This window comes from Rana temporaria, chromosome 4, assembly GCF_905171775.1.
Source record: "Rana temporaria chromosome 4, aRanTem1.1, whole genome shotgun sequence".
NCBI classification, from domain to species: domain Eukaryota; kingdom Metazoa; phylum Chordata; class Amphibia; order Anura; family Ranidae; genus Rana; species Rana temporaria.
The window spans coordinates 265,742,583-265,765,983 of record NC_053492.1 but is presented as its reverse complement, the minus strand read 5'-3'; the positions used below and the strand labels follow the sequence as shown (position 1 = coordinate 265,765,983).

General features: G+C 45.3%; 1 protein-coding gene across 4 annotated transcripts in view; it reads left to right on the top strand.

The window, feature by feature from the left end:
- Positions 1 to 23,401, top strand: part of CDK19 (cyclin dependent kinase 19) — a 251,856-nt gene that overhangs the window by 80,983 nt on the left and 147,472 nt on the right. For all 4 annotated transcript variants that reach the window (XM_040350239.1, XM_040350240.1, XM_040350242.1 and 1 more), the window contains exon 3: positions 3,539 to 3,649. In XM_040350239.1, coding sequence (XP_040206173.1) covers positions 3,539 to 3,649 — 111 coding nt within the window. The remainder of the gene's footprint in view (positions 1 to 3,538; positions 3,650 to 23,401) is intronic.

The window sequence follows — 23,401 nt, the reverse complement described above, 5'->3', positions numbered from 1 at the left end:
GTTTTCTTTTAGATTTTTTCCTGGGCTCCCCCTAACCCGTTGAGAATGGCAGCATAGCCAATACAGTGGCATGAGTTGTAAAGATTTCCTTCCTTCCTTTTCCAATTAACCCAACAGCAATCTTTTGAGTGTAGAAGCATTTGTTTATTTTTACACATCATGTGCACTGTCTGAAAAAAGGAAATTTCTCTGCCACTGTGTGTGAATTCTTTGAAAAACATTTTGAACCTCTAGAACCTTCGGTTTTCAGAGGCCAAAAATGCTGTTCGTCCTTCCCCCTCCCCCTGTTCAGAAATTAGAATCAAAACCTCTTTTACTTGTAGATGTTGTGAGGACATGCGTCTTTATCTGTATTACATGAACTATATTTTTTGGCTAAAAGCTTGGTCTACTGAACATGCTTGTAAGAAACAACTCTTCGGAGAATCCCTTGACAAATTAATCAAGAAGGTTACTGGGGGGTAAGGTAATTCTCCCCCAGAAGAAAACGATTAAATCCCCTTCTCCTACAACTTCTATCTCTACACAAAGAACAGGATCTTTTCAATCTCCCCAGGTGCCAACCTCAAAATCAAGGATTAACATCTCATTTCATCTCTTAACAGGTTCACCAAGCTCTCTATACAATAGAACTAGCAGCTCTCTATACAATAGAACAGCAACCCCACTCATCAGAGTGGGGGGGTGTCTGTTGGTTTTCTTGCCAGTCTATATCTGAGAAGTCTCGGACTTCTGGGTTTATCCTGTAATTTCAAGCTGTAAGCTGTAAGCTAACCATTTTATTTAGTGACAGGGGCTTTGACTGGCGTTCAGAGAGCTTTAATGAAGCGTGTCCGAAGCCATGTTTTGAAGCAAGTGTAAGCTAGCCCTAATAGCATGTTAAATCGGTGGGCGCTTTAATGTGTGTTGAAGCCAAAGCAAGTGTGAATGAGCCCTAACATTTTCAAAAAACGGTTACATTCCTAGCATGTGCGGGGAATGTAACTGACATACTTCAATTGCATACGTGTCACATATATAACATATCACAAATCGATTCTACAATAAAGGAATTTACAAAGCATTTCAGTTCCAAACTGTTTCCTTTTCTAGATATACGGTATAGATAATCTTCATCGTCCTTCCTATTTATCAAGCCGGCACATCAAAAAACAAAACAAAAACAAATAAACCAAAAAAATAAAATAAAAATATTCCTCTATTCCGCCTCCGCCAGTGCACAGCCATATTCTCTAGAGCAAACATACGCTGACCATGTTGACCATTTTTTATTAAACTTCTCTTCTCGGCCTTGAATAGTAGCACTACCTCTTTCCATAGTATATATTTCAGCTATTTTTTTAAGCCACTGCGAGACAGAGGGAGATGATTCTTGCTTCCAGAGAACTGCTACACATGACTTGGCTGCAATCACAAGGTGAACGGTCATCGAATTACTATATTTCCGCCTAGAAAGCTCTGAAAGATGGAGCAAGTATCTAGCTGGTTCAGAACCCAGGTCCTGACCTGTCAGCTGTCTTATCATATCTCGGACCTTGGCCCAGAATGCCTGCAGTTTTTGACATGACTTAAAAATATGTAGCATATTGCCCTCTGCCACACCACAACACCAACACATATTCGTCCTTTCCGGATACATTTTATGCAACAATGATGGGACTCTATACCAACGTGTGAGAATTTTATAACACAGCTCTTGGTACTTAAGTAGCTGTTGAGGAGTGATGAGTAAAATGTAGAATATATCTCCGCTGCTCTTCAGACAATGATATGTCTAAATCTCTTTCCCATTTCTGGAATCCCGGGGCATAACCCTCTGATGATTGTACTAACAGTTTATACATCTCAGATACCCCATGTGCTGAGGGAGCTTTTACCAAGCATACATTTTCCATGGGTGTATTCGGACGATCTGACCACGATCTGACCACTTCTTACGAAGAAGGGAACTGAGAAGTGGTGGATTAAACATCAAATGTATTTCCGCCCTAGTCTTTAGCCTATATTCTTCAAGATAATCACCTAGACAAAATTTACCCTGTCTCACTGTTTGTCTGAAATGGCTATCTGTATATCCAGGGGGAAATGCCGGGTTTCCAAATATTGGATACATCCAGGATATTTCTCCTTCTTCCTTGGAGAAAAAATGGCTTTGTTGTACTACTCGCAGAGTTGCCCCTATCAAAGGATGGTTCCTCAATATGCCAAGTACATTTGGCCTTAACCATGGCACACATTGAAGTGGAATCTTGGTGCATGATTGTTCAATTGCTACCCATGTTTTATATCCCCCATCTCTGCACCACGCCATAACCCTGGCAAGGTGTACTGCCTGATATTATGGGTTTGGGTCGGGGAATGCCATACCACCCTGGGTTTTAGGCCTCGCCAGAAGATTGTAGGATAGACGTGGGTGCTTTTTTGCCCAGATACATCTGATAAAAATACTACGCAGTGATTTCAGAAAGGGCCCTGGAATAGCTATCGGTAAAGTCTGAAACAGATACAATAACCTGGGCAAAATGTTCATTTTAAGAATCTCATTTGTACCCATCCATGTATAGGGCCCCTTATTCCATCTCTCCAGGTCAGCCGACAAATCCCGCATTATCGGTGGAAAATTAGCTGCGAATATTTTGTCTACTGAGGGAGTCAATTTGACCCCTAGATATGTCGGAAAAGATGAAGCCCAGGCAAAATAGAATGAAGCTTGAAGAGCTTTAACACGCGCAGGAGACAGCGTAATATTGAGCAGTTACGATTTTTGAATATTAATTTCGAAATTTGACAAGGCAGAGTATCGATTAAACTCTTTTAATAAGTTTGGCAACGTGGTTTCTGGGGATGTAATAAAAAACTGTATATTATCTGCAAAAGCCGCAGCTTTATGCTCCTTCTTGCCTATTGAAAAACCCTGAATATCCGTGCTTCCTCTGACGTATCGCAGAAATGGTTCTAAAGTTAATATAAAAATCAACGGAGATAGCGGTCACCCTTGTCTTGTACCATTCCTCAAATTGAAGTATGAGGAGGTTACCTCATTGATTCTAACAGCTGCAGATTGAACTGAGTATATAGCCTCTATCCATTTACTAAACCCCTGTACTCTTAACCAAATTGTCAAACCATCAAATGGCTGGTGTCATAACTGACCATGTGCAGCATCATGGCAGTTGAGGATCAAACAAAGGCCAAGATGACAGCTTCCTTGGCTGAAAATGGTAGGAGGGTTTAGTTCCGCATTGATAACACTGGTTGGTTGGATCATGTGATTATAGCAGATTGACACTCATACTAACCACACAAGTGGATTGAATGCTTTAACAGAGCATCAGAATGTAACGTTCCATAGTAAAGTTATTGCAGTATATGTAACTAGCCTTAATAAAAGTGGAGTTATATGTTGGACATCTGTATAATAAGTTGCTGTAAGATACAAAGCATGTTTCTTTTTAAACACTTGTATGACTTTTTTTTAGCAATCATAAAATGCAAGTGTATTCCGTTTTCCAATAACAATGCATTCTCTTTCTTTTAGCTGTTACGTGAATTGAAGCACCCAAATGTAATTGCATTACAGAAAGTATTCCTGTCTCACAGTGACAGAAAAGTTTGGCTACTCTTTGATTATGCAGAACATGACTTGTGGGTAAGTCTGCTATTCATTACATTTAAATAATAATAATAAAAAACAATTTGATTTATCAAAACACAAAAAATTATTTATTCGAAATAGGGTACATCAGTGGGTGACATTTCGGATGTTGTAGAAATTTTTTAAGTAATACTAAACACACACTGTTTAATTTACATTGTCCCTTCTATTAATATATGTGAATGATGGCACTGTAATTATTTTAATTAGAAAAAACGTAGCTTTTTCGTAATCGATATACAGCTGTCATATGATCCAGATCTTTCCCAGCCTGTCTGCAGGGAAACATAAGCAGGAGGAGCTTCTAGTTCTCTGCTACTGGTCGCATGTTCAAAATAAATAAAAACAGCCTTTGGAATACAGAGTACAAATAAATAATTAAAATCAATAATCTGTTTTAAATTGTCATACAAATATATATTTGAAATCAAATCTTTATTAGGCTGGGTTCACACTACGGTTTTCCCGTCCGTCAGCCGCATACGATTTCAATATTGAAAACGTACGGGCCCGGACGGGAAAACGTAGAGATAGACAATGCATTGCAAATCGTATGCACTCAGATGCATCCGGGTGCGTACGATTTGCTGGCAAAACGTTTTTTAAACGTACGCAAAACCGTGTTCAACCACGGTTTTGCGGTCGTTTTTAAAACAGTATGGCAAACGCATACGTTTTCCTTTAACATTAATGTCAATGGAAAACGCACATATGTGCGGTGCCATACGTTCCCGTCCGTTTCAGCCGCATACGGTTTTTCATATAAATCGTATGCGGCTGACGGACGGGAAAACCGTAGTGTGAACCCAGCCTTATTTTTTGTAAATAACATGGGCAGATTTCTGTCACGCCCCTCCAGTCTGGGTCTTAATTGTAATATCCCACCCCGATTTAGTTCAGCTGGTTAGTTTGCACCTTATTTGAATTGCAAATAGTTGTCAACTATGCACTATATTTGAATGAATGATAAAAAATTACTTGGGCCTCATGCTCACTGGACGTTAAAATAACGTTATAAAAGCGCCAGGAGCTTTGCAGTGAGTCTTTCAACGTTTTTGCAATGGCGTTTTTTGGCGTTTTTGGATTTTTTCTGCATTAGTGTGTTTTTTTTTTTCTTTTTCCAATGAACAAAAATGTCCAAAAAACGGTAGAGCGTTTTTACAGCTGAAAACAACTGAAAAACTCCTCTCAGAACCAACTAGTTTTGTTTTTTTTTAAAACCAAAAAACGCCCAAGCCAAAAACTGCTGATAACAGCCTATGTGTGCATGGACACATAGAATAACATGATGGGGAGTTTATTGACTGTAGAAAAAGAACGTCTGAAGCCAAAAACAGCTGCTGTAAAAATGTCCAGTGTGCATGAGGCCTAAGGCCTCATACACACAGACATTTAAAAAAACTAGCTGTAAAGTATTATTGATGCCAGGAAAAAAGCGGCGTTAAAAACTCGATTTTATCCACGTTTTGCATTGGTGTCAATGCGCGTTAAGCCGCGCTAGTTTTCAGCCGTGTTTCTCTGCCTGTATTCAAAATCAATGGTTCCCTATGGAAGCCCATTGATTTGAATAGAAGTCGCACCAGAAGTCAGGTCAAGATGATCCGACTCGCGGTGCGACATGTGTGCTGACAATCTTAACCACTTAAGACCCAGACCAAAATGCAGCTAAAGGACCTTGCCCCTTTTTGCGAATCGGCACTGCGTCGCTTTAACTGACAATTGCGTGGTTGTGCGACGTGGCTCCCAAACAAAATTGGCGTCCTTTTTTACCCACAAATAAAGCTTTCTTTTGGTGGTATTTGATCACCTCTGCGATTTTTATTTTTTGTGCTATAAACAAAAATAGAGCGACAATTTTGAAAAAAATTCAATATTTTTGACTTTTTGCTATAATAAATATCCCCCAAAAATATATATATATAAAAAAAAATTTCCTCAGTTTAGGCCGATACGTATTCTTCTACCTATTTTTGGTAAAAAAAAATCGCAATAACCGTTTATTGGTTGGTTTGCGCAAAATTTATAGCGTTTACAAAATAGGGGATAGTTTTATTGCATTTTTATAAAAAAATTTTTTTTACTACTAATGGCAGCGATCATCGTTTTTTTTCGTGGCTGCGACATTATGGCGGACGCTTCGGACAATTTTGACACATTTTTGGGACCATTGTCATTTTCACAGCAAAAATGCATTTAAAATGCATTGTTTATTGTGAAAATGACAGTTGCAGTTTGGGAGTTAACCACTAGGGGGCGCTGTTGGGGTTATGTGTTCCCTGAAGTGTGTTTACAACTGTAGGGGGGGTGTGGCTGTAGGAGTGACATCGATTGTGTCCCCCTATAAAAGGGATGACACGATTGATGCAGCCGCCACAGTGAAGAACGGGGAAGCTGTGTTTACACACGGCTCTCCCCGTTCTTCAGCTACGGGGACCGATCGCGGGACTCCAGCGGCGATCAGGTCCGCTGGTCCTGGTCACGGAGCTTCGGACCGGGTCGCGGGAGCGCGCCTGCGACCCACGGCTGGGTACTAGTACAGGACGTACCTGTACGTACCTGTACGTACATGTGCCCAGCCGTGACATTCTGCCGACGTATATGTGCAGGAGGCGGTCCTTAAGTGGTTAAAGGGAAACCCTGCCAAAACGTACCCATTCACCTAAAAAAAAGTGTCAAAAATAAACACACTACACAAGTTTTTAAAGTATTTTGTTAAGGCACCTCCAGCTCCTCTCCTTCTGGCGACGTCTTCTCCTTCTGGCGACGTCTTCTCCCCTCTTTGGTTCTTCTCCTCTCTGCACTGCCTTCTCTCTCTACTGCCTTCTCTCTCCGCTGCCTTCTCTCTCCGCTGCTGCCTTCTCTCTCCGCTGCCTTCTCTCTCCGCTGCCTTCTCTCTCCACTGTCTTCTAGCTCTATTTCAGTTTTTTCTCCGCTGTCTTCTTTGCCGAGTCTTCTCGCTCTTTTGCTGGGTCTTTCCCCTCTTTTCTTCTTCCGATGTTGAGTCAACGTGATCTCCCGGGGTAATGCTGGGTCCGCCGTGTGCAATGACTTACATTGGCATGGGGCAGGGCCACCCAATGATGTAATTTGGAGGCCACGCCCCTCATTACCTCACTGCATGGGGCATGATGGGGTGATGACGTCACAAGGGGCGTGGCCTCAAAATTACATCATTGGGTGGCCCCGCCCCATGCCAGTATACGTCATTGCAGACAGCGGACCCAGCATTACATCAGTAGATCGCGTTGGGTCAACATTGGAAGAAGAACAGAGGGAGAAACCCAGCAAAAGTGCGAGAAAAACCGGCAAAAGAGCTAGAAGACAGCTGAGAGAGGAGACCCAGCAGAAGAGGGAGAAGACAGCGCAGAAAGGGAGAAGAGCCAGAGAGGGGAGAAGAAATTGTAAAAGAGACGCCAGAGCTGATTTAATAAATTAATTAAAAAGTGTTTTTATTTCTTAACACTTTTTTGGAGTGAATGGGTAGGGGTACAATGTACCCCATACTCATTCACCTAGGGTGGGGGGCCAGGATCTGGGGGCTTCCAGATTGCGATAAGCCGCAGGCTCCGACAACCACTGGGCAACATTTTTTTACATTTTGGCGGGGGTTTCCTTTTAAGATTCTCATCACACAAGTCGCACCGCAAGTCAGATCACCTTGATCGACTTCTGGTGTGGCTTCTATTCAAATCAATGGACTCCCATAGGGAACCATTGATTTTGAAGAGGCAGAGAAACGCCAGACAAAGCTTAACGTGTATACAGCGTTAAGCCTTTTTAAAATGCGTTTAACACATTTTACCGGCGTCTGGCGTTTTTACAGCTCTAGCGCTGGAGCCTCAGAACTTGCTGATCCTGTTTTTTTTTTTGGAGCTTAAAAATGCCAATGCCTGTTACAGCTTTAAAAACACCATGGTGTGTATGAGGACATTGAATAACATGGAGTGGTGTTTTTAAGCTGCAAAAAAAGCTAAAAACGCTGTTGTAAAAACGTCCGTGTGTATGAGGCCTTAACCACTTAAGGACCGCCTCCTGCACATATACGTCAGCAGAATGGCACTGCTGGGCACATGTACGTACAGGTACGTCCTGTACTAGTACCCAGCCGTGGGTCGTGGGCTCTCCGTGACCGGGACCGCGGACCCGATCGCCGCGTGAGTCCCAAGATCGGTCCCCGAAGCTGCAGAATGGGGAGGGCCATGTGTAAACACAGCTTCCCCGTTCTTCACTGTGGCGGCAGCATCGATTGTGTCATCCCTTTTATAGGGGGACACAATCGATGACATCACACCTACAGCCACACCCCCCTACAGTTGTAAACACACTTTAGGGAACACATAACCCCAACAGCGCCGCCTGTGGTTAACTCCCAAACTGCAATTGTCATTTTCACAATAAACAATGCATTTTAAATGCATTTTTTGCCGTGAAAATGACAATGGTCCCAAAAATGTGTCAAAATTGTCCAAAGTGTCCGCCATAATGTCGCAGTCACGAAAAAAATCGCCATTAGTAGTAAAAAAAAAAAAAAAATTATAAAAATGCAATAAAACTATCCCCTATTTTGTAAACGCTATAAATTTTGCGCAAACCAACTGATAAACGCTTATTGCGATTTTTTTTACCAAAAATAGGTAGAAGAATACGTATTGGCCTAAACTGAGTGAAAACATTTTTTTATATATATTTTTGGGGGATATTTATTATAGCAAAAAGTAAAAAATATTGAATTTTTTTCGAAATTGAAGCTCTATTTTTGTTTATAGCGCAAACAATAAAAACTGCAGAGGTGATCAAATACCACCAAAAGAAAGCTCTATTTGTGGGAAAAAAAGGACGCCAATTTTGTTTGGGAGCCATATCGCACGACCGCGCAATTCTCAGTTAAAGCGACGCAGTTCCGAGGGGCAAGGTCCTTTAGCTGCATTTTGGACCGGGTCTTAAGTGGTTAAAGTGAAACTGTGCCCAGGGGTGCACTAAAATGTTTACATATTGTTAACAAATAGTAAAAGTGCAAAAAAATAAATAAAAAAAAGCATAATTTACATTGCAGCTTACCAATTCTTAGATGTGATGACTGCATTAGTTTCCTTTTTTAGGCTTTCTTTCTACTATTTTCATCTGGTGATTCAGTCAGTAAATCTGTTGTATTTCAACAGAACAGCTCTCTTGTAGTTTTGTCCTCCTTCCAGCCAAATGTTCTTCCTTGTTGCTGTGCTCTGGCACTGCTTTTTTGTACTGTTTTTTTGTACTGACAAATTATGCATGCACAGACACTGCACTGCACATCGATGGTGTACATCTGATTATGCTTATTATTCAATAATATACTTTCATGTACAGATCTTTGCAAAGGGTTCGGACATGCTGTCTCCTCCAAAGACTGGGACTGGCTCTTCTCCCTCTTGAGTAATGGCTTGCTCACCTCCCTCCAATGCTTCTGTCTCGTCAAGGTTTTCTTCAGCGTTTTTCTCACCCTTTGAGATGTTTTATAATGTACTAAAAAAATAAAGACAACAGAATATAAGTTGCCAATATTGAGCATTAAAGTGCCACATCCAGTGAAAATGGAGAAAAACAAACTCCCCTTGTTGTGGACTTTAAAGGCACAAACTTCTTAAAAAATATGTAAAGTAGTAAATTGTTTATTAAATTATTGTGTAAAAAAAGTATGTATAAAACACACATATATATAAATACATAGCATGCTTAAACATATTTACAATGTTGTCAACATCATCACATAATTTTGATACCGACGCGTTTCAGAGTGCATATGTGTCTCCTTCTTCAGGGTTATAATTAAGCAAGAATATTTTGTATTCTAAAATAGAATATTAAAGAGAATAAATAAAAATATATAGCATTCCAATACCATTCATAGATATACATTGAATTAGACAGGTTTTTTATATATATAATTCATCACTTACATATGTTGAATTGATGTAGCGCTTTTCAATTTATTGTAGTTAAAAACATATGAGGGCAGAGTATACTCTCAATTTTTTTGCCAGAAGTCCAGATAAAATGAATGGTATTGGAATGCTATATATTTTTATTTATTCTCTTTAATATTCTATTTTAGAATACAAAATATTCATGCTTAATTATACCCCTGAAGAAGGAGACACCTGAATAAAATTATGTGATGACGTTGACAACATTGTAAATATGTTTAAGCATGCTATGTATTTGTATATATGTGTGTTTTATACATACTTTTTTTTACACAAATATTTAATAAACAATTTACCACTTTACTTATTTTTTAATAAGTTTGTGCCTTAAAATTCCACTACAAGGGGAGTTTGTTTTTCTCCTAAAAACATAAAGAGGGAAATTTGGTCACAAAACTTTACCATAGAGAGAGACCAACTTTTTCCGCTTTCCAGACGGAACATCCAAACTGTACTTACGATCTAACGTTCATGACTTTCCTTAGGAAGGATAACATTTTGAAGTAGACTGATCTTTTTCTTTTTTTTTGTTCCGGAACAGCTTACACTCTCCAATGCCTCCTCCTTCAAATCTCTTTTAAAATGGTCTATGAGGGAATGCCAACTTATCGCAATTTTGTTTCCTGCAAGATACAATGAGCAAACGTTTGGATACAAAGGGGATAGGACTCTACTCGATTTAGTCTGTGGAGGAGTCAACATGCCCTTGGCCTTTCACAAAGACCATGAACATCATGTGCACACAATGCTGTTTAAAAAGCAACATATTCAGATGAACACCAAGGCATCATTGCAGTACTAAGTTGGCATATGTTGAAGATTTTTAGCCTAAGGTCACCACAATCTCTCAGCTTGCAACAAGGGCAGCGATAGACACAGCAATAATGTCCTTCATGAACAAGCTACACATATCATCACACAGGCCAGAAAGGTTGTACACTGACCTCAAATTCACATGCATTAATACAAAAGTAAAATAACAAGATACAATGCAGACTGCTACATGTTTTTGCTCTGCTGCAGTGAGTGACTAAATAGTACATTATCACATTGTGATATGCACAATAGTTTGCTTGATGGTTTAATGTCGGGTGGAATGCAGGTTGTTAATTATAGAATTCCCACATCTCCTCAGTCTTAGCAATTGTGTTAGCTGATTATGATTGTACAAAGCTGCTTTTTGAATTCTTCTCTCAGTTCTTTATAATATGGAGCTTTGCAACAGTGTTTGGCTTAAGGCTGAATGCAGTGGCATTAGTTGTAGCATAAGCATATAATATTGTAATTATAATCAGTTGATGGGACCCATGAAGATAACATTAAAGTAGAACTATAGGCAAAACTTTTTTTTTTTTTTCATTTTGGATAGATTAACTGAGGGTTATGAGTGAGTGAGTGAGTGAGTGAGTGAGAAACTTATATAGCGCAAACAAATGCGAACTTAATCGCCTTAAGGCGCCGGCATCCAGAGTTGTACAGGTCTTCAGTTTTTTCCTAAAAACCCGATGGTTTTCTTCCAAGCGGATAGTCGTGGGTAGAGCATTCCAGAGCCGTAGTCCTTGGACCGAGAATCTACGTTCTCCCTTAGATTTGTAGCGAGATTTGGGGATTTGGAGAAGGTTTTGGTTGGTTGATCGGAGCACGCGCTGGGTGACGTAGGGTTTTATTTTCTCGCTTAAGTATTGAGGAGCTTTACCCTGTATACATTTGTGGGTGAGGCAGAGAGTCTTGAATGTCACCCGGTCCTGTACGGGCAGCCAGCGGAGGGACCTCAAGGCCGGGGAGATTGGTTCCCACGGCTTTTTACCAGTTACCAGTCTGGCTGCCGTGTTCTGGACGACTTGTAGACGTGTAATCTGGTATTTCGGTAGTCCTAAGTAGAGTGAATTTGCGTAGTCGAGTCGTGAGTTGATGATTGTTCCAACCACTACTGCTGTGTCCTCTTCCGGGATGAAGGGGATGAGTCTACGTAGCATGCGGAGCAGATGATGAGAACCGCTGACGACTGATCCTATTTGTGCATCCATCGTCATGTCTGCGTCAAAGATGACTCAGAGGGAGAACTGGGGGCGTGGTCTGGAGCCGCATGGAGTGAGACGTACTGAGTGAGAGCTCCGCTCGTGACGAATCCTTTTTACTAAATCCTGGGGTAATTCCACCTGCAACTCGACCATAGACTTCCCCATCCCCTTCCTTAACAGCTTGGGATCGCTATGTCACCCCCCAAAAAGACGGGAGCCCTCGCCAAACTTGACAAAAGTCGCCATGGAGATCGTGACCTGGGGGAGGAAGATGGCGCCGCTGCGCTCCCGGATGGTACGGACCGTCCCTCCGGCGATACTGCCCGAGTCCTGGAAGCCATCGCTGCCTGCCAAACGTCCCTCACCTCCAAGATCGAGGAGGTAAAGGTCGACATCTCGCACATCCGCCATGATATGCACAAACTGCGGGAGCGGGTGTCGGAGACGGAGCGCCGGCTCGAGCACGTGGAGGATGGCCTGCACCCGCTCCAGGTTACGGTCGAACACCTGCAACACCAACTGCATGCGGTTCTCTCCAAGCAGGACGACATGGAGAACCGCCTTCGCAGGTGTAACTTGCGCTTCGTGGGGCTCCCGGAGCGATCGGAGGGAGTGGACCCCCCCACTTACCTGGAGAACCTGCTGGTCAAGTCCTTTGGTAGGGAGGCCTTCTCTTCCACGTTCGTTGTGGAGCGCGCCCACCGCCTTGCTGCCAAGCCCCCTCCTGAAGGAGCGCCGCCGAGGACACTCATCGCCAAGCTCCTCAATTACCGGGACCGAGACACCATCCTCAGGCTTACCCGTGAGAAAGGTAACATCCCTCTTGGCAACACGACGGTTGCTGTTTACCCAGATTTTTCCTCGGAGGTACAGAAGAAGCGGGCGCGCTTCACGGAGGCCAAGCGACAGCTCCGTATCCATCACTTGCCGTATGCCATGCTCTTCCCTGCACCACTCAGGGTCGTATGTGACGGCAAAGCGCAATTCTACGAAGATCCTCAGGCTGTACTGTCCTGGCTGGAGCGGCGCGATGGATCCGGTACTTCCCGGGACTGACACCCTAACCACTGCTGCCTCCCTCCCGACCCCTGATGATCCGTTGCCTGACTAGGCATTCTCCTACGCTAACGCTGCCAACACTGCAGGAAATCGCTAACTGTAAGTTGGAGACACAGCCTTTGGGCCTTCCCTTCCACTCCTTTGGTTTAAGTTTATCCCCCACCTGGACCTGAGGGGGGGTCTCCCCCCCATTTATTCTCTTTGAATCCCCCCAGACATTGTTCCCCTGTTTTGTGTCACGGGCGGCTCACCCGCACCGGTATCCCAATTGAGTGGATACCCCCCTCCACAGGTGTGCGCTCTGCAGTTTGGTCGCCCCCCCGCCCGCGCTGGTTGCCCTGAACTTTGGGCACTGTCATCGCCACTGGCAACCACCGTAAAGTCGAAGTTTCCCTGGCCGGCCCCTGCCCTCAGACATTTGGTGGGAGGTGGGGTGTTATACCTGCTATGTCGGTCCAGTGTTAAAGCAGGTCATGTTTTCCCTGTTAACCAAAGTACCGTTTTTATTTTACAATTGCAATTTTTTCTTTTTTTTCTTTCTAATTCAATGTCAAGGTGTCAAACGAATGCTACTGTATGCTTTGTTCCGCTGATGTGTAGGGTCTGCGGACCTTGGTGTGCGGGGTGGGTCTCCCATCTCCTCGGGTGGGGCACTACTTGTGCCCTCGGAGGATATGTGACCCCCACCCTGCGCCCTATTATCGTTTCCTATGGGCAAGCCCTGGATCTGGCGTCGCCCCCCCGTTTTTTGGGGGGACGGCTACACTCCTTTAATTATCACACCTACTCATGGCGTCCCTCAAGATTGTAACCTGGAACGTCCGGAGTCTGGGCGACCGTGCTAAACGGGCGGCAGTCCTCTCTCAATTGAAGTCCCAACATGCTGACATTTCAATTTTAGTAGAGACACACCTAGCGGGTCAAAAACAACTATGCCTCAAAAAGGCGTGGGTGGGTTGGGTCTACCAGGCCCCTCACACTTCTAATTCCCGTGGAGTTGCGGTGCTTGTAGCAAGGTCGCAACAATTCCAACTTCACACATTGCAATCTGATCCTCAGGGTCGCTATTTGTTTTTGCACGCCACTATTGGAGGTCTAGAGGTGCTCCTCCTCGCCTACTATGTCCCCCCCCCTTCCAGTTTGAGGTGCTGCAGCGAGGAGTGGCCTTCATGGCCTTACACCCGTCAGTTCCCGCTATATGGGCGGGCGATTTTAACATGGTCATGTCCCAGGACAGAATGGGTTCGAGTATTCCAGAGGGTTCCCTACCGAAGATCACTAGGTTTGGTAGGTTTCTGACCGAATTTGCCCTAACCGATACCTGGCGACACAAACATCCGTCACTACTTAAATTTTCCTGCTTCACTGCTGCCAGGGCAGTGATGTCCCGGATAGACCTTATCCTGGTGACTCCTCCCCTCCTCCCTCACCTTCTCGATGTAGGCTTTGACACTAGGACACTCTCCGATCACTCCCCATACTGGATCAAGCTTAGACTTCCGTCGCCCCCTGTGACCCAGAATTGGCGCTTGAACCCGTTCTGGCTGAGTGTTCTCCCGGACCTGGACTCTATCGGGTCTGAGTGGGATCGCTTTTTCACCACGAACGATGGTTCAGCCTCGGTGGGGTCGGTGTGGGAGGCGTTCAAGCTACATGTTCGCTTGATTCTTTCCTCCCGCATCAACAGACACAAGGCTTCCTCGAAACTGCTAATCCGCCAAGCGGAGGAGCGGCTCGATGCCCTTGAGAGTACCTTCCAGGCTGACCCATCGGAAACCAATGCTTCGCAACTACGCCTACAGACCAGGCTGACGGATCACCTACATCTCGAAAAGGCACGCCAGGGTATTTTCTTTAGTAAACAACGCACATATGAGCATGGTGAGCGAGCTGGGCGACTTCTTGCCTATATGGCTCACCTTGATCATAAGCCCCCCATGATTGTATCCCTCCGATCGGCGTCCGGGGCCCTGCTTTCGGACCCAGATAGTGTGGCAGAGGAGTTTAGGTCCTTTTTCTCTGATCTGTACACGTCAACCGCACGACACTCTGTGGAGGAGCTAACCGCCCTCTTACGAGACGTTTCATTCCCCACGCTATCCCCGGAACAGGTCTCTGTATTGGAGGCCCCCATTACTACTGTTTGCGTGGAGGTGGCTCTGGCGAGCCTCCCCACCTCCAAGACCCCGGGCTCCGACGGGATTCCCCTCGAACTCTACAAACAGTTTCAGGGGACCCTTGTCCCCAGGCTTTGTGCACTGTATAACCATGCTTTTGAAGCAGGCGTTCTCCCCTCCTCTATGAGTGAGGCCCTTATTGTCCTGATTCCGAAGCCTGGCAAGGAGCCCCTGCTGCCTGAATCCTACCGACCCATCTCACTCCTTCAATTGGATGTGAAAATCCTTGCTAAAATCCTTGCCCTGCGCCTTAACAAGGTCATTACAGACGTAGGCTCCAGAGTGGTAGTTAGCCTAGACGCCGCCAAGGCCTTCGACTCGGTCGAATGGACCTACTTATGGGAGTGCCTTGGTAGGTTTGGATTCGGTCCCCAGTTTATTAAATGGCTCCAACTCCTTTACCAGGCCCCTACGGCGCGTATTAGAGTCAATGGTAGGACCTCTTCCCCCTTCTCCTTGTCCCGAGGCACTCGACAGGGCTGTCCAGTCTCGCCTATGCTCTATGCCCTTGCTGTGGAGCCGCTCTGCATAGCTCTGCGCCACCACCCCGGGATTGCTGGGCTACGCTGCGGTCGGGTTACTGAGCTTCTCAGTCTCTATGCCGACGATATGCTCCTGTACCTCTCGGACGCGGGCCCCTCGCTCCAGACGGCTCTCCAACTCATAACACAATTCGGGAAATTCTCAGGATTACAAATAAATTGGACCAAGTCCCATATCCTTCCCCTGGACTTAGGTCCCCCTACCGCCGATCAGACGGCCCTCCCCCTAGTGAGAACGGATGTCATCAAATATCTGGGTGTCCACATTACCTGATCCCCCTCTGACTATATACGCCTCAATATCGAACCCTTGTTCACTACTCTTAAGTCCAAAACACAAACATGGTCCCGGCTACCCCTAGGAGTTATGGGTCGCATAAGTCTTGTTAAGATGATTCTCCTTCCGAAGCTGCTCTATGCCTTTTGGCATGCCCCGCTGTACATCCCCCCCCGCATCTTCAAAGCCATGGAGTCCATCCTCAATTCATTCATTTGGGGCCCCTCGCGACATAAATTGTCTTGGCGGGTGCTAAAATGCCCAACCAGTCAGGGTGGCACGTCGGTCCCGGACCTTTTTCTCTACTACATTGCGTCCCAACTCTCCCACTTTTATTATTTTCACCACTCTGACAGGGAGCGCTACCTGGCCATGGTGTGCTCAAAGGCCCCAGGCTTGGTCTCGCATCCCTTTCAGATCCTGTTCTGCGAGCCTCGCGAATCCCGTCGGGCGGGTGACAGACAGCAACTGCTTTTCCATCACCGTAAAATTTGGCAAATCGCCATGATTGTCGGCGAGGCGCCATCTCCGCACTCGCACACGCCCCTATGGGACAACCCTCGTTTACCCGAGCTGGCCACAATCCCTGATCACGGCACCTGGATCAAGAGTGGAGTTATATACCTCACACAGGTCGTTGCCCTCGGCTCGGTTAGATCCTTCCAATCCCTTAAGGATACCCACACCCTAGCTAACCACATGCTCTTCCGTTATCTCCAACTTCGCCATGCATTAGTCACTCAGTTTAGTTCCAACATCCCTTCGCTCGAGACCCCGTTACCTGTAGACATCGTACTGGGCTCTGACCCTAAGAAACTCATCTCCCAATTCTACTCCTACCTACTAGTGCCCTCGGCGACCGCCACTCTCCAGCAGGTGAAGTCCCGTTGGGAGCCTGATCTGGGGGTGGTGTCGGCGGAGGACTGGGACGAGGCTCTTATTAATTGCAGACTAGTGTCTCCCAAAATCTCAGACCGTCTCACCCAACTATACATTCTACATCGTTCATACCTGACACCTCATCGAATCGCAAAGTTTAGACCGGGCGGTGACCCCAACTGCCCGGGCTGTGGCTGTTCCAACGCCTCCTTTTATCATCTCCTCTGGGAGTGCCCCTGTGTGCAAGGTTTCTGGACACAGGTGGTCCAGTTCCTTCACGACCGTATGGGATCACCACTGTCCCTATGCCCCCGCCAATGCCTACTCGGGCTTCTTTCACTGTCTGAGGCCGAGAAATACCTCAACATCTTCCTGCAAGAGACATTATTCCTTGCCAGGCTTCAGATAGCCAGAACTTGGATGAGGGGACCACCCCCTACCCTACAACAATGGATTAGAGCTGTTAACGCAATCCTACCCTTTAAAAAACTGCTATATGTCCACAGGGGCCGCCCCAATAAATATTATAAAGTATGGGACAGGTGGTTGGGGGAGGCCTCCGCCTGTGCTATTCCTGATGAGTAGGGCTCCGTGCTCCTGTCCATTGCCCTATAGAGGTGCATTTTCCCACATGTATTACCTTGCATATGTAGCTCACTATTTCCTTATTGTATCCGTCATATGTGTATACCTGACATTGCATTGTATCCTTGCTTGTGGTGCATGTTGCACCGATTATTAATGTGCCTGTCATCCTTTTTCTTTATGCTCAATAAACGTCGTTTTTGATTTAAAAAAAGATGACTCAGAGACTTTTGACTTTATTGCCTGGCGCGATGGTTTGTCCGAGGATGGTGGGTGGTGTCCATGTGGTCCTGGAAATGGATTTCCTATTTGCGTGAAGGGTGAGTAGCTCTGTTTTGGATCCGTTGAGTTTGAGGGAGCTTTCAGTCATCCAATTGTCGATCAGTGTAAGGCACTTTCCTAGTTCATGAAATTGGTCTTTTTTGTTGGTGATTCGAAGGTACAGCTGCGTGTCATCCGCATAGGAGTGGTAGCGCAGGTCCTGTTTGCTGATGATTTTGAGGAGCGGGCGGATGTAGATGTTGAAGAGTACAGGTGAGAGGGGTGATCCTTGAGGAACTCCGCATGTAATGGCCCGTGTTTCTGATGTAAAACATCCAAGTTTCAGGGTCTGAGTGCGATTTTCTAGGAAAGATGCGAACCGCGGTAGGGCCGAGTCAGAGACTCCTGCTACTTCTTTGAGTCGCATGAGCAATATGTTGTGGTCTACCGTGTCGAAGGCTGCACTAAGGTCCAGCAGCACTAGGAGACAGGATTCTCCGTCATCTGCTGCTTCGAGAGCGTCGTCCCATATCTTGAGGAGAGCCGTTTCTGTGCCATGGCCTGGGCTAAAACCTGATTGTAGGGGATCTAGGAGTTTGTGGTCATCCAGATGGGACTGAAGCTGTTGTACTACTGCTTTCTTCATGATCTTGGAGATGGTGTTCAGGCTTGTTACCGGTCTGCGATGGTTTGGGTCTTTGGGATCGAGGTTGGGTTTCTTTAGGAGGGGTTTTATTATGCCTTGCTTGAGGGTGCTCGGAACACTCCCTTCCCTGAACGATTGGTTTATGATGTGCGTTATGATGGGTGCCAGGATGTCCGTACATTCTTTCAAGAGTTTTGTAGGGATGATGTCGTTTGGTGATGTGTTGTCTCGAAGGCTTCTGATTATGTTTTTTGTGGTATCGATGGTAATTGGGACCAGCTCGAAATTCGTCGATCATGGACTATTTATGTTGATTGCTTCTTCTTGCTGTGTCTGAGTGGGGTTAATGTTTTTTTTCTGTTGTACTGTAGTCCGAATCTTTTCGATTTTGTCGATAAAAAAGTCAGATAATTCATTACAGAATTCTTGTGTCTCACTTGCAGGGGGCTCCAAGCAGGAGGGGTTCATAGTCTTAGCGACTAGTTTAAAAAGTTCCCATGGACGGTTTAGGGCTTTTGAGATGGTGTTTGCGAAGTGTTCTTTTTTGGCTTTAAAGATCGCTTTGTGGTAAATCTTTGTGGTTTTGTACCTTGTGTGGGTTTCTATCGATGGGTTCCTCCTTCAGGCTCCTTCAACTCTTCTGCGATCCTGTTTCAGTAGAGTTAGAGTGTCGTTAAACCAGCCCAAATTGTTTTCCTGGCTGAGAGCTCTGCGTTTTGGAGCGACTGTGTCGGCTGTTTGCAGTAATGCTTTGTTTAAGGCGTTGAGTGTTTGATCCGTTGAGTGGTTCAGATTTGGTACTTCTATTTTGATCGCTAGTGTGGTTTTGAAGAGCTCAGAGTGTAGTTTCTTCTGCGATCTTGTCCAGTGTATTGTTGTTGGGAGCCTGGGTTTTTGAAGGATGGTGTCGATGGTTAATATAAATTTGATGGCGTGGTGGTCCGTCCAAGGTAAAGGTCTGTTGTCCAGAGTGTTGATATTCATGTTTTGTTTGAAGATGAGGTCCAAAATGTGACCTGACACATGTGTTGACGTCTTTATCAGTTGCTGCAGACCAAGTTCTTCGAGTTGGTCGATGCAGGCGGTAGCGATGGGATCATGGGTTGAGTTAGCCCAGCAGGTTTTTGGTTTTCAGGGTGTACGTCGAGAAGAATTCGGTGAAGGGTGTGAGGAGATGCGTCTTTGGTCCGGGTGGTCTGTAGCATAGATGTGGACGGTTTCCTCGGGTGTTGTTTGAAGTTGCAGGGTGAGTGTTTCCATAAAGGGCAGTGAGTTCTGTAGAGTTGGTTTGGTGACAGCGAGGTGGGATTTGTATATCACTGCTAGGCCTCCTCCTCTTTGTCCTGTTCTGTGCTCGGTTAGGATGTGATAGTTCTCGGGCACTAAATCCGCTAGGATGGGATTATAGTCGGGTATTGGCCAACTTTCTGTGATAAAGAGGCAATCAGTGTTGTGTTGGACGATGAAGTCGTGGATTTCCTGTCTGTGCTTGACTGCCGATCTTGTGTTGATCAGGGCGCATTCTAAGTGTTGTAATTAAGGCGGTGGCTTCTTGTTTTTTAGGTTTGGTTGGCGGTTGATTCTTAGTAGTTGTTCTTTCCGTAGTGTTCTTTGCGTGGAGGTTGGTAGCGTTGAGGCCAAATTCCTTAGGCTGCGGAGGGTGTCTGCTGCGTACTTGATAATGAGCATGGTGGGAGATAGTTTGATGGTGATGTGATGGTGCAGTGATCCTGTTGACCCAGCGATGATGAAGATGGTGATCAGGGGAGCAGATGTTCCCGGAGGTTTGGTTGGTATTTGCTCAGTGACGGTGATGTTGATCTGTGATGTTGCTGCAAGGATGATGACCCGGCCTAAACCGCCCCCCTCAGTTGATCCAGAGGAAAGCAAAAAACCCTAGCCCAGCTGGCCAATTGCTGTAGCAAGGGAAAAAATTCCTTCCTGACCCCAGAGGCGATCGGAGAACCCTGGATCAACTGCTAAATGGTACCCCGGATAGACTTACCTGGCAGGTGTTGGCTGGGATGTGATGGGTGAGCTAGGGAAGAGAAGTGTAAAAGAGGGTAGGGGAAAAAGAAGGATGGTCAAGAAAGGGGTGCCAAATAGTCCCTTACTTACCGGGCTGTGTTCCTGGGCTACTCATCCAGTAGAGGGTTGAAGTTGATCCCCGTGAAGGTTGCTTCAGTGCCTGTATGGTCTGAGCCTTACCAGGCTGGCTGGCTTAGGCTGGGTGTACCAAGATGGCCGCCGGGACCGGAGCTAGGCCCGAGCCGCGGCCTTTCCTAAGCTCCAGTAGCCGAGGTGCGGCTTGAGGGCGTGGATTACCCGCCTCCGGGTGTTCCTGGAACTGGGAGAGCACCTGTCTGGCTGGGGAACCTGAAGAAGCTATAATGTTATAACCCCCCTGTCAGTTTTTTGCCATCTGTGTCCCATTGGGGAGATTTACCTTCACTTCCCATCCAATAGACAAACATGAAATGACTGAAAATACCTACAAATTAAGGGAATCCAATAACGGCCACCGGTCACCAGAACTAGTGTCCCCATTGGAAGATTTCCCCTCTAAGGCCCCATACACACGGGAGGATTTATCCGCGGATACGGTCCAGCGGACCGTTTCCATGGATAAATACTCTCGAGGATTTCCGCGGATTTCTATGCGATGCCGTGTACACACCATCGCATTGAAATCCGCGCCGAAATCCTCTGGCGATGACGTGTCGCGCCGTCGCCGCGATTATGACGCGGCGACGTGCGCGACGCTGTCATATAAGGAATTCCACGCATGCGTCGAATCATTACGACGCATGCGGGGGATCCCTTCGGACGGATGGATCCGGTGAGTCTATACAGACCAGCGGATCCATCCGTTGGGATGGATTCCAGCAGATGGATTTGTTTGGCATGTCAGCAAATATTCGATCTGCTGGAATCCATCCCAGGGGATAAATATCCGCGGAAACAGATCCGCTGGAGTGTACACACCATAGGATCTATCCGCTGAAACCCATTTGCTGGGATTTTTCAGCGGATGGATTCTATCGTGTGTACGGGGCCTAATACTTATCTGGGGACAATCTTTTTTTTTTTTTTTTTACTTGCATTTCTTATATAATTTTTATTAGGGTTGTCCCGATACCGATAGTACGATAGTACTTGTACTCGCGCAAATGCTCCCGATGCTTCACAAGATACTTTTTTTTTCTGAAGAGCGGGTGGAGAGGGGGCAGAGAGCATAGCAGAGCAGTCCTGAAAGAGAAAACCAAGCCAAGCCCTCCTCCCGTCTCCTAGTTGATCAGCGCGGGGAACATTACAGCTTTCATTTGAATAGCTGTGAGTTCCCAGCCGCGCCTTGTCATATATAGCCCCTCCCCCTTGTCCAGGCACTTTGATTGGATGGGTGATCTGTCTATCAAAGTGCCCGGACAAGGGAGAGGGGCTATATATGACGAGGCGCGGCGGGGAACACACAGCTATTCAAATGAAAGCTATAATGTTCCCCGCGCTGATCAACTAGGCGATGGTGGCGGGGGGAGGGCTTGGCTTTCTCAGTGGGGACACATGGCTGCATTTGTGGGGTCATGGCTGCATTTGTGGGGACACATGCCTGCATTTGTGGGGACACATGCCTGCATTTGTGGGGACACATGGCTGCATTTGTGGGGACACATGGCTGCATTTGTGGGGACACATTTAAAAAAAAGTATCGATAATCAGTATCGGCGAGTACTTGAAAAAAAGTATCGGTACTTTTACTCGGTCCTAAAAAAGTGGTATCGGGACAACCCCAATTTTATATATATAATGAACAGGACAAATAGAGAGTGTGAATCCCGTATCAGGGGCCCAGGCAATAATAAAAGCCTAATAAATATTCTAACCCACTATTTTTTTTTATATACTTTAACTGATAAATATATGTGGTCTGCCACTGTGGACCTCTTAAAAGTACTAGTTCTGGTTGTCGTGCTAATCGTTTGGCTTCAGTGCTATTACTGACCTGGAATAAGTATACAGATAAAATAATCTGACTATACTGATAGTGTGTTCAGGATCATTGACTCCTAAAGATAACCCGGCACCTCACATTTTTAAAAGAAGATTAATAATGGCAGCCACCATATTTTCTTTAGCACAGGTTTCCTTTGCAGTAAATTACAACATTGAAGTAATGTTCCAGTGTGTGCACTATTTTAAAAACATCAGTGCTGGATGTACATTCACAGTATTGACACCTAAACACTTTATAATAACCTATCAGTACAGAACATAGTAAATTTCTGCTTTAATTTTTTTTAAGCATCCCTAAATTGCTGTTCTTATGCGTGTATTACCCTTGGTCTCAAATAAAGAGGAAAGTAAAGTAAAATAAAGTTAGTTATCGACCCCTACCACTGAATTTGTCAGCCTTGGAGAGGAGAGAGCCGAGCAGTCACGAGAGCCGTGAGACCCTCTGAAATAAGATAGAAATCGGCATAGTTTTTACTGTATATAGCACAGACACTGGGACACATCGTTATATAACAGATGGGATGGTATGAATGAATATAATATAGTGGCTTTACAACCACTTGCACTGCCACGTAGTATGTATTATTATTATTATTATTTAGGAACTTATATATCGCCGTCAATTTACGCAGCACTTTACATATACAATGTACATTCACATCAGTCCACATCAGTCCCTACCCTCAAGGAGCTTACAATCTAAGATCCCTAACTCACATTCATATACTAGGGCCAATTTTTAGGCAGAAGCCAATTAACCTACCAGCATGTCTTTGGAGTGTGGGAGGAAACCGGAGTACCCGGAGGAAACCCACACAGGCACATGGAGAACGTGCAAACTCCAAGCAGGTAGTGTCGTGGTCAGGATTCAAACTGCTAGGCGAGAGTGCTACTCACTACACCACTGTGCTGCCCAGAACTTGGGCCTTTTGTCAATAAGTGGTTAATACTTTATCCAAACACAATAGGGACCTGTGTAGATAAGCATGCTTTCAGATACATTCAGCTTGCACTTGAGATCAATGTGAGATGCTTCTGACCTTCTTATTGAATTGCATGGGGAATATTGCAATTCTGATAAAAACATGTGCCCTTAAAGGGGTTGTAAAGGTACAATTTTTTTTTTCCTAAATAGCTTCCTTTACCTTAGTGCAGTCCACCTTCACTTACCTCATCCTTCGATTTTGCTTTTAAATGTCCTTATTTCTTCTGAGAAATCCTCAATTCCTGTTCTTCTGTCTGTAACTCCACACAGTAATGCAACACTTTCTCCTTGGTGTGGAGTGTCGTGCTTGCCCCCTCCCTTGGACTACGGGAGAGTCAGGACG